The sequence below is a fragment of the Polypterus senegalus genome, chromosome 8, assembly GCF_016835505.1.
Source record: "Polypterus senegalus isolate Bchr_013 chromosome 8, ASM1683550v1, whole genome shotgun sequence".
Taxonomy (NCBI): Eukaryota; Metazoa; Chordata; class Cladistia; order Polypteriformes; family Polypteridae; genus Polypterus; species Polypterus senegalus.
In genome coordinates, this window is record NC_053161.1 from 154,430,517 (window position 1) to 154,447,959 (window position 17,443).

At 35.6% G+C, this 17,443-nt stretch overlaps 1 protein-coding gene across 2 annotated transcripts in view; it reads left to right on the forward strand.

Moving 5' to 3' along the window:
- Window positions 1-17,443, forward strand: part of ptprb (protein tyrosine phosphatase receptor type b) — a 117,153-nt gene that overhangs the window by 28,691 nt on the left and 71,019 nt on the right. The window contains exon 1 of one of the 2 annotated variants that reach the window (XM_039759858.1): window positions 16,212-17,116. The exons of the other annotated variant lie outside the window; for it this stretch is intronic. Within the exon in view, the coding sequence (XP_039615792.1) occupies window positions 17,060-17,116 (57 nt within the window). The 5' untranslated portion in view covers window positions 16,212-17,059. Of the gene's footprint in view, window positions 1-16,211; window positions 17,117-17,443 lie in introns of those variants that run through there. 2 annotated transcript variants of the gene reach the window in all.

Consider the following 17,443-nt stretch of genomic DNA (forward strand, 5'->3'; position numbering starts at 1 on the left):
GTTATGTCAGACCTGAAGAGGATCTCTTTTTTGAGGGTGTTATAATCACCCATATCATCAAGGTCATAATATACGAAAAATGCTTTACTGATAAGCCCCCCCCCCAAAAAAAAATAAAGCATCTATACCATTTTGTAACAGAGAGGTGCAAATACAAGTTCAGGTGGTGTTTCTTAGTTTTGCTATGGTATGTATGTCACCTCTGCTATCATAGTTTTTTTTTATATATATCATGCCTAGTAGTTGCAACTACTACACCTGGTTCCTCATGGTTTGAAATATTTCTATCACTGAATATTCAGCTACTCGCTCATAGGTCAAGAAAAATCTTGCCAACTATGCCAGTTTAACTGTGCGAACAAAAGACAGACAACACGTCAGTCATAATGGACTACCCTTTTTAATACAGAGTGTACACTTTTTTTTATACAAATTTATAAATGCTCAGGAGATATCAACTGTGCTGTCTCTATTGCTTGCACTAGGCCAGAAATTACCACATTTTCCTGCTGATGCTGGTCTGTTATGGTACAAGGACATGAAAAGGTGGGATTGGAGGGAGGGCTTCTATGATATCACACATCCTTTGACTGGTTGAGGTCTTCCTGCTAGAGACAGAAGCAAAAGATAAGTAGACACCTGTCCAACCTGCATCTCCTACCTCCATGTTTCTTTTACATCGGACTAAGGAAGATACAGTCTGTGCTTGCATGTGTGACAGTATTTAATTTTATTAGAACCCTAGCAACCTATTTTGGATACTACCTCAGAAAGCCCATCTTTGCTGGGTTCTAATTTTATTATTCTCTTAAAAGTCTTTCACATCAGTTCATCTGTTGCAGTGCTATGACTAAATAAAATATGTCAGTATGGAAATGCAGAGTTTAACCTGAAAGTATGAAAAAAGTAAGAACAGTGTTTGAAGTGTGGGTGTCAAAAACAATAGTATTTTCTGGAAACACTGAGCAATACCTTGAAAGAAGAAATCAGTTATGTGTGGAATATCAGTTCATCACCACCTTTGCTGAATCATAATCACCAATCTGACTTTCAATAAATCTTTGGACTATGGAAAGAAACCCACATAAACACAAGGAGAATAAGTAAACTCTACAAGGTAGACATCGTAGCCAAGACTTGAAACAGAATCCAAGACAAATGAGGTGGCAATACTATCTGCAGCACTACACATTTTTCTAGTAATGCTGTCCAATATGAAAAGTAGTGTTTTTGAAGCTTTTTATAAAAACAGATTACACGCTACAATAGGAGTGAGGAAGTAATAATATTAGATTTGAATGCACAGTGGGAGGTCTGAAACTTGAAAGTACCCCTGATGAGATGGACCTAGGAGACAAAGTGGACTTAACAGAATGTTAGATTATATAACACAAGAGTAGAAGTCAAAGTGGTTATGTTTAAGTTATATAACACAATAGTGAGGCCTCACCTGAAGTACAGTTTGCAATTTTGGTTTCCAGGCTACATAAAAGACATCTAGCAGTTCTAGAAAAAGTCCAGAGCAAAGTGACTAGGCTGATTCTAAGACTGACGTGTTTGACCCATGAAGGATTAAAGAATTTAAACCTTTTCAGTTTATGGAGATTAAGGAGTAATAATTCAAGGTTTTAAAGGTTTTAAAAGTAATAAAGGAATTAGTACAGTGGATCCAGGTCGTTACTTTAAAAAGTGTTCAAGAAGAACATGGCTACATGTTGGGAAACTTTTTAAGCATAAATTTCACACAAATGTCAGAATGTTGTTTTTCACAAAGACAACCATAGACACGTGGAATATATTAAATAGTGAAGTAGTGTGTTAGACAGTAGGATTTAAGGGACTTTGAAAACTCAACTTGATGTTTTTAGGAGAATTTAGTTGGATAAGATGGCCATCTTTGTTGGACTGAATCGCATGTTCTCATCAAAATGTTTCTGATGTTCTAATGTTTTAATATTATGTGTTGCTTAATCATTATGGTTAATTTTGTGACATTTTCTGATACCATTGGATTTAAAAGGTTTAACTATTGGTTGTTACATTTTCAAACTGCTTTTAATTTACTATAATGTATTTATTAATCTTAGCTATATTTTGTGTTTTCTTACCCACATTACTTTTAAGCTGTTAAATAGCTTGCTCTTCCAAGGTTTTTTCTTAAAACACCTTTTTACATTTTTTCATATTTTTCTTTTAAAATGTTTTTATGTTCCAACTGTATCTATGTTTTACAGTGCCTGAAGAGTTTGTACTTTGTAGTATTTTTTTTTAACTCTGAAGGTCATGTTTATTTAACTTAATGTCTAATTTATTAAAATTGTGCTAATTTTCTGTGCGAGTTGAAGCTTTTGTCTTCAGCGGGTGTGTAAATCCCTTTTCCTTTTGATAAAAGTCAGGCAGAGTTGATTAAAAAAAATCAGGAAACTCTTGGGAATGTTTCATGGAGCAGCGACGGGGTTTGCTTTTAAAGCAAATCCGGCCACTCCCAAAGCAGCTTCTGGTCTCCTGTTCTTTTCAGATGAGACTTTGAAGATTAAAAAATAACATCAGATGCTTTGCAAAGCCCTGTGATCTTACCCAGAATGTTGTACAACTATTATAGAGTGGAGGTGTATATTTTTTTAGATTAGGATTTACCACTGGCAACTTCCATGTAAGGTGTTGTCTCCTGGCATGTAATGTCTATGCCAGTTACATTTAAACATTTAGTATTGCAATCATTTTACTTTAATGGTATTTTATGTTGTCAAAGTACTATTATAATCTTTAGACATTTCCTTAAGTAATTACTTAATTATTATTTTTACTTGTAAAAAATTGGTTGAGTCCAATTTAAAAGTATCATTAACAAAAAACATGGACCAAAGATATCATCTGGAAGGGGCTTCTTTAATAGGCAAAGTTGTGCTCGTTATCAAATATTTTAAATAAAGTATTATGCAGATAGGTCCTCCTGTATCTATGAATTGGATTGGATTTAGCAGGTTAGAGGATGCTAGGTTGTTATACAATCAATTTATGTTTACTTCATATAGAGAGAGACTTTCACAGACCACATCATGGGGAAGTGTTTTGAAAAGAAGACTAGAATTCTGGTTAATGTTATGTATGCTCTAATGATTCCACATTGTTCTATACACAGTTTTTGCAAGAGCACATATTTACATTTTATATTTGCACTTACTGACAATTTATTTCTACACTAGACAACTTTCAAAGCGATAGAATACTCTTTTTATAAATTCAAGAGATATGATGCTAAGAATGCCAATACAGCTGAGCCTATTAAAATCAAAATATTAAGCTTTATAATTTGGAGGACCTAGATTAGATTCCCAGCCCAATCAATATTTATATCATACTTACACTTTCTCCTCATGTGAGAAGTCTGTTTTCTCTCGTTACCCTGTCTTTCTTCCACATCATGAGTTGTTAAATTATAGTTGAGTGTTAGTGTCTGCATGTGTGCATCCATTGGTGGCCTAATGTTGTTTCCATGATGGTTACTGCCTTGTTTCTAAAGCTGTTAGGTCAAGGTCTAACTTCAATCAACCGTGTATAGTAAAATGTATGCATAGAAAATGGATACACTTATGAGCTTTGTGCATGTGACATATTAGTTCAGCTTCATTTTATCATTTATTAGCTTTGTTAAGTGAATTGTCCTGTTCTTCTCTATGGAAATAAAGATGGCTTGATTTCTAATGCTTCAAAATTCATGTTGTAAAACACAATCTTTTTTAACTTGACTTTCCTGTAATGTAAATGCATATGTATAGTTCACCACTTATCCTCAGATTTCTAGTCTTCTTCAGATTACTTGAATATACAGTGGTGTGAAAAACTATTTGCCCCCTTCCTGATTTCTTATTCTTTTGCATGTTTGTCACACAAAATGTTTCTGATCATCAAACACATTTAACCATTAGTCAAATATAACACAAGTAAACACAAAATGCAGTTTTTAAATGATGGCTTTTATTATTTAGGGAGAAAAAATCCAAACCTACATGGCCCTGTGTGAAAAGTAATTGCCCCCTGAACCTAATAACTGGTTGGGCCACCCTTAGCAGCAATAACTGCAATCAAGCGTTTGTGATAACTTGCAATGAGTCTTTTACAGCGCTCTGGAGGAATTTTGGCCCACTCGTCTTTGCAGAATTGTTGTAATTCAGTATTATTTGAGGGTTTTTTAGCATGAACTGCCTTTTTAAGGTCACACAATAGCATCTCAATTGGATTCAGGTCAGGACTTTGACTAGGCCACTCCAAAGTCTTCATTTTGTTTTTCTTCAGCCATTCAGAGGTGGATTTGCTGGTGTGTTTTGGATCATTGTCCTGTTGTAGCACCCAAGATCGCTTCAGCTTGAGTTGACAAACAGATGGCAGGACATTCTCCTTCAGGATTTTTTGGTAGACAGTAGAATTCATGGTTTCATCTATCACAGCAAGCCTTCCAGGTTCTGAAGCAGCAAAACAACCCCAGACCATCACACTACCACCACCATATTTTACTGTTGGTATGATGTTCTTTTTCTGAAATGCTGTGTTCCTTTTACGCCAGATGTAACGGGACATTTGCCTTCCAAAAGTTCAACTTTTGTCTCATCAGTCCACAAGGTATTTCCCAAAAGTCTTGGCAATCATTGAGATGTTTCTTAGCAAAATTGAGACGAGCCCTAATGTTCTTTTGCTTAACAGTGGTTTGCGTCTGGAAATCTGCCATGCAGGCCGTTTTGCCCAGTCTCTTTCTTATGGTGGAGTCGTGAACACTGACCTTAATTGGGGCAAGTGAGGCCTGCAGTTCTTTAGACGTTGTCCTGGGGTCTTTTGTGACCTCTTGGATGAGTCGTCTCTGCGCTCTTGGGGTAATTTTGGTCGGCCGGCCACTCCTGGGAAGGTTCACCACTGTTCCATGTTTCTGCCATTTGTGGATAATGGCTCTCACTGTGGTTTGCTGGAGTCCCAAAGTTTTAGAAATGGCTTTATAACCTTTACCAGACTGATAGATCTCAATTACTTCTGTTCTCATTTGTTCCTGAATTTCTTTTTATCTTGGCATGATGTCTAGCTTTTGAGGTGCTTTTGGTATACTTCTCTGTGTCAGGCAGCTCCTATTTAAGTGATTTCTTGATTGAAACAGGTGTGGCAGTAATCAGGCCTGGGGGTGGCTACGGAAATTGAACTCAGGTGTGATAAACCACAGTTAGGTTATTTTTTAACAAGGGGGCAATTACTTTTTCACACAGGGCCATGTAGGTTTGGATTTTTTCTCCCTAAATAATAAAACCATCATTTAAAAACTGCATTTTGTGTTTACTTGTGTTATATTTGACTAATGGTTAAATGTGTTTGATGATCAGAAACATTTTGTGTGACAAACATGCAAAAGAATAAGAAATCAGGAAGGGGGCAAATAGTTTTTCACACCACTTTAGGTACTTTTACAATGTTTCCGAGATGAAGTAAACACTGAAGCACATAAATAACCACACAAGCTATTTTTACAAGGCCGTTATGCTCACAGTAACCTGTCTAGCTATAATCCTCATGCCCGGCATCTCTGTTGTTTAGAATGTGTTTACCCTTTTCCAAACACATTACTTATTCACTTCTCATGTATTCACCTTATTTCTTATTCATGTTATATGTTACTGTAACATATTACATAACTTTATCATAGCTACTTAATTGAATACAGGGCCAAGGTGGGCCAGAGGCTATCATGGCAACACTGGACATAATGCAGGAAACAGTACCATATCAGGGCCCACTCACTAACAAGTTTCATGTTTTTGGACATCTGATCATCGCACAAATATGAGCTTGTTGTAAATCCCATTCAAAGACCATGGCCATTAATATGGAGTAACAATCCCCACACCTGGCAGCCTCTACTTTCCTAGGAAGGATTTTCACATGATTTTGGTGTATGCCTTAGGGAATTTGTACCCATTCAATCAAAAGAGCAATTGTGAGGTCAAGTACTAATGTTGGACATGAAGACCAGGTTCATAGTTAGTGTTCCTATTCATCCTAAGGGGTTCGATAGAGTTGAAGTAATTTTGCCTTGAGAGTTGTTTCTGTGCCCGGCACCTACACTTGGTGAGAAATGCTGTGCAAGAACAAAGTACAGAAGCTTTTACTATTGTATTGTATTTCCCGGGTGGCAATAATAAACTGTCCATCTAGCTCTGCGATAAGGGTTACTTGTGTTTTGTTTTTGTATTGTATTTACTCCATTTTATGACACCCATTGCACGCCTAGCCTACCCAGAAGGGAGTTTCTTTTTGAATGGCCTTGAATTGAATTGGCTTTTTTTTTCTTGTCTTTTTAGGGGTCAGGAGTAGGGGGTTGTCAAAAACAGGGGATGTTAAAGCCCACTGAGACATTACTTATGTGATTTTGGGCTATACAAGAAATAAATTGTTGTTGAAGTCCAGGTTTTGTTCAGGCCACTTGAGATACTCCATACCAAGCTCATTTAACTATGTTTTCATGGGCCTAGCTTTGTGATCAAAGCACAGTCATGTCACAATGTTGGAAGCTCATAATTGTCTAAAATATCTTTGTATGCCATAGCATCACCAGTATCCTTCACTGGAAAAAAGGGGCCTAGCCCGGACTCTGAAAAACAGCCCCACGACATTACCCCTTTTATACCAATGCAGCAGGCATTATTTAGTCCAGAAGATATTAGTCTCTTGGTGCCTGCCAAACCCAGATTTTTCCTTCAGAGTGCCACATAGTGAATTATAATTCATCACTCAAGAGAACACATTTCCACTGCTCCAGAGCTCAATAGATGCATGCTTTACACTACTACATCTGATACTTGGACTTGTACCTAGTGATCTTGGGCTTTTGTGCAGCTGATCTGGCATGGAAACCCAATTCATGAAGCTCCAGATGCATGGTTCTTGTGCTGATGCTTCTACCAGAGATAGTTTAGAACTCTGTTGTGAGTGAGGCAATAGAGGATAGGTGATTTTTATGTTCTATGCACTTCAACAGTTGGTGGCTCCCCTCTGTGAGTTTGTGTTATCTGCCACTGTTTGGCTGGGCTTTTGCTGCTCCTAGATGCTGCCATTTCACAAAAGTAGCACTTTCAGTTAACCAGGCAGATCTAGTAGTACTTGCTTTTAATATGGCAAGTTCTACTGCCCATGTTTTCCAATGGAAATTAAATGGTTATATTCTTGATTTTATTCATTTAGGACTATTACCAAATAGTGCATGTTATGGTATACTGTATGATTCTTTCGCTAATAGCATAAGCTAAACAAATTAAAATATGTAAAAGTATTGTGATCTGGTAACACCTAATGAAGGCTATACAGGCAAAATGTTGTATTCTTAATCTTTTTTTCTTTTTTGCCATGTAAATAAACTTTTACCCTTTTCCTTTGAGATGTAATAATGTCTGCCAGGTATCAGAATTTATAAACTGTTTTATTATTTTCAAGAAAGTTTTGTGGAGCATTAAATTATTTTTGGCAGTTATCTGCATAAAAATGTGTTTATCCAGATCAACTTGACCCAGACTAGCAACGAAATGCAGGTACAATATAAATTGACCCCTACCCAGTGGCATAGCTCGAGTTCATGCCGCTTGGGGCTGTGTGGGGCGGGGCTTCAATTTGCCGCCCTCCAACATATCTGAATATGTTAAACTATTTAAATAGAAAATTAAAATGACGTACTGTATAGAGAAAAATGAACATACATTTTGCATAGATTTATTCATATATAAAGAAACAGCAATAATTTTTTATATACATTTATAAGCATCAACTAGACAAGAATATAGTATAGACGCACTGATAAGCCGTGTTCTAATTTTTAGTTTAATATAATTACGCTACGAAAACCAGAACCAAAGTAGGGTACAAGTGATAGGTGGGGATTTTTTCTGCGCAGAGCAAGAACGCATTCGGATTAATAACGAAATGAAATTATAAATTGTAAATTAGTTGTTTATCTTCCTAGAAGTTATTATCGGTGTAATGTTTATGTTTATTTTTGTCATTGCCGCATACATTTCAGCTGCTGTGTCTGATGCAGATCTACAGTCTGAACATTATTTTTCAAGCATTTGTGGTTAAAAATCAGAGAATTTGGCTTTTTTCATACATGAGTGATATTTTTCCGAACCCTGCTGCTTACACGAATTGTACTGAGCCTTGTGGCCAATAATGCCACCCCCAAAAATGTGCCGTCCGGGGCGGACAGCCTAATCCGCCCTCTTCCCCCCCCCCAAGGCTACGCCACTGCCCTTACATAAACTAATAACTTGTAATATAGTGTAAAAATGTTTATTTAACTATATGTGACCACAATACTGGCATGTCAATTATAATTCCTATCCTGGCCAAGTCTATTAGTGTGGAGGAACAAAAGTGGCAAGTCAGGTGTTCCTATTCAACATTAGTATCTGATGTCACATGTGCTCTATTGACAGAATGGACATAGATTCCTACAGGCACACTCCGTGATCATATGGAAAGCCTTCCCAGAAGAGTGGGGGCTATTATAGCTGCAAAGTGGCTGGCTAGGTCCATATTACATAATGCCCATGATTTTGAAATAGGATGTCCAACAAGATGATATAGGTGTAATGTATGCGCAAACATTTGTCCATATAGTATACTTTGAATTCTTTTTATATTAGATCTGTCAAAATTAATGCAATGTGATTCATTTTCAAAATTGTGACTTTCCTTAATCATATTAATCAACACCCCTTACTATCTAGTAGTGTAGGTTTACAGTTGTGAGTGTGCAAAACACAGAATTTATTCTTAGGCAAGCAGTGTGGTGTAGTGGTAGTGGTTAATGCCTGAAGTTGTGGGTTCAAATCTTGTTACTGATACTGTGTGACCCTGAGCAAATCACTTCACCTGCCTGTACTCCAATTGGAAAAGCAAAAGAAATGTAACCAATTGTATTGTAAATGTTGTAAATTGCCTTGGATAAAGGTGTCAGACAAATAAGTATGTTTAACCCAGGGGTCTCCAACTGCAGTCCTGAAACACTAATGTGTCTGTATGTTTTCATTCTAGCCCTTTTCTCAATTAGTGACCAATTTTTGCTACAAATTAACTATTTTACCTTAATTTTAATTGACTTGCTATTTAAAACTCAAACTCCTTCATTATTTCATTTTTTCCTTAATTAGCAGCCAAACAATAATGAGCCAAGACATGACCAGCAATATCTGTCCATCATACAATATTTGAAAGTAAGGAAAGGTGAAGGTGTTATTCTTAGAAAAAAGAAAATCAACAGCTTTGGAAATGTCTACAGTGACAGAATGAGAGCACCAATTAATTAAGAGGTTTTGTTAATAACAAAAATTGCCTTCTAAATAAGGAATTGGTTGGAGTTTGAGGCCCCGACTTAGCTGGTCATCTTTTAGCTCACTTCACATCTCTTTTTTTGCTTGGGAGACCTTTAAGGAAAACATGAAGTAAGTCAGAGGACTGAGTCTTAAAAAGTAGTCAATTAAAATGAATGAAAAATAAGTTAATTAGCAGTAAAAAGAGGCCACTAATTAGAAGAAGGGTTAGAATGAAAACCTACAGCCACAGTAGGACTACAGTTGGAGACCCGGATCAATGTATGAAAACAGCAGTCCTTAACCTGTGAGGTACACAAACAGCCATCAGGTGATATGTGAGGGAACAAAAACAAAATGGGTAAATCTCCTTACTTTGCTCTGATCCATTTCCACTGCTTGTCTCAGAGTCCTCCTGCTGTGACAATACATCCCCCTCTTTGCAAATCGAAATCTTTCAAAGCTCATTAAATTTTTAGTCTTCCTAATTTTTAATTCTTATCAAACCATGCTAACAGTTCTTATATTTAAAAAATAATCATTAAGAAGTATTTGATGTATTTAAGAAAAACTAAAAGACATACACCAAAAATTTCTGTAATCACTTGTTAAAGTCTATAAATACAATATTAAAGGGGGTGGGTTTGTTAAGAAATCTCACTTTTAGATGTGCCTATCAAGAATTCAGCAACTGAACACTGAAAGAAAATGAAGATACCTCAAAACATTCAATTTTCTGTAAGTGATATCAAGAAAAAGGCTGAAAACTCCTGACTTACAGATACCAAGTGACACTTAATTACGCATATGCTAACAGTCTTCTGCAATAAAGCATTTGCTTTGTACAACAGATCTACTACTATATAAAATTATAAGGTGTTACTAATGTGAGCAGTAACCAAGATCTAAGATCCAGTTCTGTTTCATCACATTGAGTTTTTTTAAGTGGAGACCCTAACCAGATGGTACAACATATTGCAGGGCCTTAGCCTTAGAGCTTGATAAACCCTGATCTAAGCTATTCCATCAACAATGACTGAGAAAGATGAAATGTATGATGCTTGTTTTTTTCCCCAGACAGTACAAAGGACAACATTGTCAATACTTGCGAACTTAGTGTAGGCCAATTTAAATATCACAGAAGTACAACATCCTTGGTGTAACCCCCTAAGTTTAAAACATGAATGATGCCACTATTAAAAACTGTAATGTGAAGGAGAAAAATGTGGAGAAGACTACAGTGCATGAATGAAACAAAATCTGGAGCATTAACTACTACTGTTTGTTGCCACCTTTAACTTATCAGACTGCAGATGTCTAAAAACAATTAAATATACATGGATGACAGACATCTTTCAATTAAGTCTAATGATTCTTACACATTACATTCACATAGGACAGCTGTGTCACATATCAAGGACTGATATCAAAGGCACAAGTCTTTGCAATTAAACGGCTAAGAATTTGCACAGCAGCCACATTTACAGGGGACTACTGAACTTTGCTGAACAACCTTTGTTAAACATGCAATTTATTATGATTTATTGAGGGATATCTTGCGAGTTATGATTAAAAAATAATCATTTGATAGTCCTACTACTGTATATTCAGAAAGTAACCTAATCACAGTGAATACTTTATTCTATAGGTTTGTATAGCTATCTTAACACAGAGTGGAAATTTACATAGAATAAAAAAATAGTGAAATTTACCATGATTAGTCAAGTATTTTTGTTACTTGCTGTTACAAGGTGTTACCGGAGGCTAAGATATTATGTTTCCCATATTAAAATAGACTTGAGGGATCAGAAGCTATGTGCAAAATCAAAAAATAACAAACAACAGTTTTTAAAGTGGAGCAAAAGTTAGTACATTAAGTCCTAAGTCTAGATCCAAATCCAAATCCAGTCGGCTTTTTAATGGGTAATAGGGCCACTACAGCTGAGTAGTGAATTCCTAAGTAGACTCCAAGAGAAAGCCTAAGTAGTCCCAGAATGCTATGTGGCTTACAACTTATCCAATTTGCTTTTTTTGCTCCAGTGTTCACATATTTTCCCAAAGTGGGAGGATGAAAGCTGTAAATGATTACTATTTTAAACCAACACTTTCTTTAAATGTTTCCTAACCAGCTAACATCTGCCCCACATGAAGTATAAATCTAGCTTGCATCACAATGAAACTCTGCTAAAAAATTAAGTCCTTTCAATAATAAGAATGAGTTACATGACATGGTTTTTTTTAACATTTCATTACAATGAGTAAATTACACATCAGTCAGATTTATATTGTAATAATAAATCTTAATAAAATCAGACATCCCCTGCCACATTTCTACAGTGTAAGATTCCATATGAAGTAATATTTTTAAGATTTTGAGTTATTTTAAAGCATAGTACAGTCCTTAGTATACTTAAATATTTGAGTAAATCTTTAATAATTGCCTGACATATACTTTTTAACTCTTCATTGTGAAATTAATGAGTTTTTTTCCAATTTAAAGTGAATTCCCGTTGCACTTTGGTGAATAAGTTAGGGTTCTTCCTGATGAGCAAGTGTGCTATCCAGAGAAACAGATGCCTGACAATATTACTCAAATTTAGGATTACATGTTTTACATAAATTGATAAACAGTATTTTTTGTCAAAAATATAATTGCACATTATAATTCACAACACCATTTCAGATCAGAAGTGGTCTCTTTGCAAAGCACTTGGACAATCTGAAGATGACATTTTTTTAAATTTTAGGTAGAAAATGCCATTTCTACAATAGATTTTGAGGGAGGTTAGGAATTTGGGCAGGTTAATAGTGGAACATTTTTTGAATGTCATGTAGTTTGAGAAAAGCTTTGATAATAGCATATATGTGAGCCACAGTTTTTCAAAGAAAGCAACTATATTGTCTTATTATTCCTAAGGGTCCTATTACAGAGCACAACCCATGTTAAATATTTTGTCTTTAAAGTCAGTAGAATTATTTGATTATCTTGTAAGGATGCAACTGACAGCTTCATGTCTGCCTTAAGTGTTCTATTTCATTGATTGTATTTAAAGACATACAAAACATTATCGTATTTTTTAAATACATTTGCATTTTTATCTATTAACTGAAATTGAAATGGGGCTTGCAGAGTGCTTTCTTAAACTGTTAAAAACTGTTAGTGTGTGCAGGCAGATGAACGTACAACTTTGTTTTCCTCTGTGTACTGTACAGGTATGTTGTAATTTTCAGAATTCTAATTTAAGAAAACATGTGATTAAATTAAACCACGATGAATCCCTTTTAACAGTAATTATAGTACTTTGGAAATGGGACAGTGCTTTTTTAATTTATAACTGACAATTATTTGTCAGCTGTTGTATACTGCAAGCTAGAATTTAAGGCTCTCAAAATGTCGATCAATCTTGAACACCTGCTGTTTCTTAGATGCAATGTAAAGTAGTTCTGGCTCTTAATTGAGCCTTTATAGACAAAGGCATCAATAGTAATTGTTTTATTATCAGGAGAGATAATTACATTGTGACATAGGTGACAATCAAATCAATAGAATTATAGAAGTGTAGGAATTGTTTACATTTTCAAGAAACCCCAGGAAATTAATTAGGGTGAAACAACTTTAATTAACATTGTCTGTTTCCAGCACTACTTGTATTTACAAAATCTTTATCAGAATACATGTTTAAGTCAGATAACAGTTTTGTGAACATAACAGAGAATAAGTAACACAGATAAAGGTATATGTAAATTAATAACTTTATTTGATTGGATATACTGTACATTATTAGTATCTATTAAAAGTTTTTAATCCTTAGGAATGTGCATCATATTGTCTTATTTCACTTAATTCACTCATTCTTCCTATAATAAAATAAATACCACAGATAGCTTGCATTTTCAGAATCTCACATTATTTATTATTTCCTTTCTGGCACTTTCATTTAGAAACCGTTTAGCAGCAGCATTATCTACCATCCTCAAATCATGTAGTGCTGCCAAGAATCCAGCACAGAGTGCAGAGGCTACCACAAATGTAATGAGGTTATCAACAAGGAGTTAAAGGCTGGCGATGCTGTGACCTACTGTATACCTTTTGCAAAGAATTGAGAACTCTGTGCTGTGACCTTTAATTGGCATTACCATATTTTCTATTGTGGAGGCAGGCAGGAGTAAAATTTGTAACTCTTCTATGGAGAAAATGATTGCAAGCAACCTCATACCCATCTGTTAAAAAGTATTTCCGGATACAAAATGTTTTAATAAATTATTTTAATCTTTCTGTATTTATTTTTTTAATTCTTTTAACAGCATTCAAAATTACAGGATAAAAAGAATGAATAGTGCAAATCTGGACAAAGTGTTATGTAATCACTATATTTAGTCAGAATCAAGAATCTGCATTTTCAGCATGGTTTAGTGAAAGAAGACTTTTAAAAAATAAGCTACAGAAACCAAGACACAAGAGAGTTTAGCAGTGTTTCAGAGGACTTCAGCAAGGACAAGTAGAGACTGACTGTGTCAATTTAAGTAAAGTGTTTACCGTAAATGTGATTAGGTGTTCAGGCTACTGTCAAAATATTTTTGAGCTGAAACAATTCACTATTTAATGAGATGAATGAGCTCTTCTGTAGTTTCTAGTGTTTTGTGATAGGTGGCTTTCCCACAGGGCACAGGGAAGAATATTTCAAGTGTTGCAGTCTATTTAGTCTGACAAAATAATTCAAGATTTTGTGATTGAGACACATTTTTGCTATATAATTAAGTGTTTGTTTTTGTAGTATGCTCATAGCATTTTTTGTTAAGGCCACCTCTGGGTATATTACAGGTACTGCATTGCTATGCCATACATGCTTTTGTCAAACCCATGCAAATGTGACATGTTTATAAAAATCATATGTCGAACAGGGACATTTTTCAAAAAAACTACATGAAATGGCAAGGCACTTCTTGTCACAGCAATTTTAGCTTAACAAGAAAGAAAGATAGATAGATAGATAGATAGATAGATAGATAGATAGATAGATAGATAGATAGATAGATAGATAGATAGATAGATAGATAGATAGATAGATAGATAGAAGGTAAATGTTTATGGTTTTTACAGTGGCTTAGTAAACAGTTGTACTGCGTAAATGCTGCCACTCCTGTGGAAGAAGAACATCTGGTAAGCCCTTAAAGGTGCCCTACCCTGGTTATAAAAGAATATGACACTGAAAAGTATTGAATAGACTAATTTAATTATAAAGAAATTAATTTGTGGAAATAAATTTGATTATCAGTTGCATGGAGTCTGTTGGCAGTCATGAACAATAGCTCATCTGGTTTTCAGAGTCATCCTGTACCTTCTTAAAGAAGTGAGGGAATTTTTTTTCAGGATCCACTCAGGTGTGCAGATAGTTGACAGCATTCTCCCTTGGGTGAGTTCCAAAAGAAAAGTTGCTAATGGACTCCTCAGCTTGAGTCAGTTGCAATCCCAAGTTGTTCTGAAAATCTTCTAACTAGCTAACTGTCATTTACTAACTATTGGTTCAGCCCAGTGGCCATTTGGGCAAAAGCAGTATAGAGTGCAGAATGTTCTGGCAGCTTTCCAATCACATACATAGTTGTTACTTTAAAGGTGGCAGTTAGCTACAGGAAAAGCATACTGCATCTGAAAATTATCTATAGGAAAATTACAGAGATTTCCAGTCATATGCACAAGCACAAACAAAACCTTTGTCGAAACTAAGTTTGGCTTTCCTTTGTAGGTTTGTAAAAGTGACATTATTATTACTAGGGGGTTTTAGAATATGTGTAGTATAAAGCGACTTGACTTAGTTACATACAAGATACCCATGAGTAAAAAGCATTCAAGGTCTTTATTGCTTTCAGCATGTTGAAAATGTAACATGAAGTATGTTTTTTGCTTAATACTAAGCATTGGGATTCTGGCACAAGAGGGCCTTGCTTTTTTGGGTAACAGGGAAGGGAAAATTGTTTCAGTAGAGACTTATCTGAGCAAACAAGGAGTTTCAGGAGTCAATCTCTTGCTTTGCTACTAGTCTGATCATCTTTAACAATTTTCAGATTTTGAAAGAATTTTATGATTTAGACCTTTACATTCCAACATGAAGAATTTTGGTGCAAGAAGAGTGTGGTTTTACAGTAGTATTCATAGTTTTTGACTAGTCCTGTGGCTAGTGGAATATAAGAAAACCTGTACCACTCAATAAACAAATAAGCAGTTATGTGGATACATATGACAACAGCTTTTGTTGTGTTTTTATTTTAGCTTCTGTTTAATATTTTTTTGGCTGAAATTAAGACACATTAAATAGTAGACAAACCTGAAATTGAAAAGCTAGACCTAACCAGTACATTTTTTAAAAGCTTTTGGCATTATGGGGGGTAACCACAGCCTCTGGTCAGGAACGGATCTGTGTGAGAGTGGAAGAGTTTTTCTTCACCAACTTGTTCGAGCAAAGAGAAAAACAAAACTCATGCAAAATAAAATTAAACCAGCAAATCAAGAACCAAGTCAATGCATCACTTGTGCTTTAGCCTAAGTAAGTCTTTCCCAATACTTGATTGGAGGACTTTAAATATCATGTAAGCTGGATACATTTTGTGGTTAGACATCCAAGGCAGCCATGTACGACACACAGCTGTGTCTTTTATGCATCTAAAACAACATTTAGCTTTTTTCTTCATACGCATATAAGGGGTCATTTAGGAATTAAATCCTGCATACATGTATATATGTTTTTATGTCCTGTATACCAGGCTTTGTTATAAGCAGGGCAAACTGAGCAGAACAAACATTGTGTCAATTACACAAAAGAGTAATTTAAACAGAAATCTATGCAAATATATTATAAGATTGATTGGTTGATTCATTATTTTAAAAGTTTTATTTTTTGAGTAAATATTTTCAAATTTTATTTACATGTCAAAGAATGAGCAGCATTCCAAAAAGTAGAAAAGACGATTGATTGAGAATATGGTGATGGGGGGTTGTGAGAGACGGAGTGAGATTAGGTAATATATTCTAATTATAAAGGATGCCAGTGAAGTTCATAGAGCGCTTGTGACGGACTGAACTCAAAGCAAAAACAAAAGAGAGCTGTCCTCAGAGATCTGGAGAGGCAGGAAGGAAGAGAGAGGGTGGGATACAAGAAAGAAAGTTAGAGGAAAAAGTCAACGGCTAGACGCGCAAGGTGAGCGCTCAGATAAGTGAAAGTGGCCATTGAGTATATGGAGATGATATTGTAGGAGAAGAGCCTGGCAACAGTGGCACGAGGTAGCAGGCAGAAGAATGGTAGGGAAGAGCTACCCAGTCTGAGCAGCTTCTTAAAGTTCGCTTTGAAAAAAAAGGAAAAAAAAAAGTACCGTTAGATCTGCAATTGTGTTTTAACGTCTGGATTCGCAATTTGGAAAGTGCCGAGGAAATTCTCCCTTGATTGAGGAAGTCCATGGAGGAGAATGAGTGAGAAATGGCAGCGTGGGAACAGCTGCAAACAGCAACTCCGTTTATGAACGAGAACGACCTGGCCGGAGATAATTGTGAGGCACCCCGGCAATGCTGCATTAGAGGCTTGCTGCAACTCGTCTAGAAGCAACAAGCATGAGGATGCCGCCTCGTTTTAGTGATACTTGAAATCTGTGTTACTGGATTTGGATCAGGACTTCATCATAATAATAAAAAATTAACTCAGAAAGGAATATTTAAGAAAAGTGTAATCGCAATGCTGAGATGTGAAACAGGGTATCTCATACTGTGGATATCGTCAAGTTTAGCCAAGGTGAGCTTACCTGCTGCGGTGCGTCTCCTTTGGAATTACTTTGAAAGAAGCAGCTTGTCAAATTACTTCGCGACATTTTACATTCAAGGAAACTTTGTGTTTTGTCTTATCGTCTGTTTGTCGTTTTATGTACTAACAAAACTGAAGTCCTTAACAGGAATGTAAATGAAAAATGGGATAAGATGTATATGTCTTGTTATGTACTTACATTCTTACTCTTTTCTTTCACATATTACAGTTGCCGTTTATTTGTTAATCAGTGCAGCGAACCAACTGGGTGCATACGCATTCTTAAAGATTAGCTTGAATTTCTTTTTCTTTCTTTCT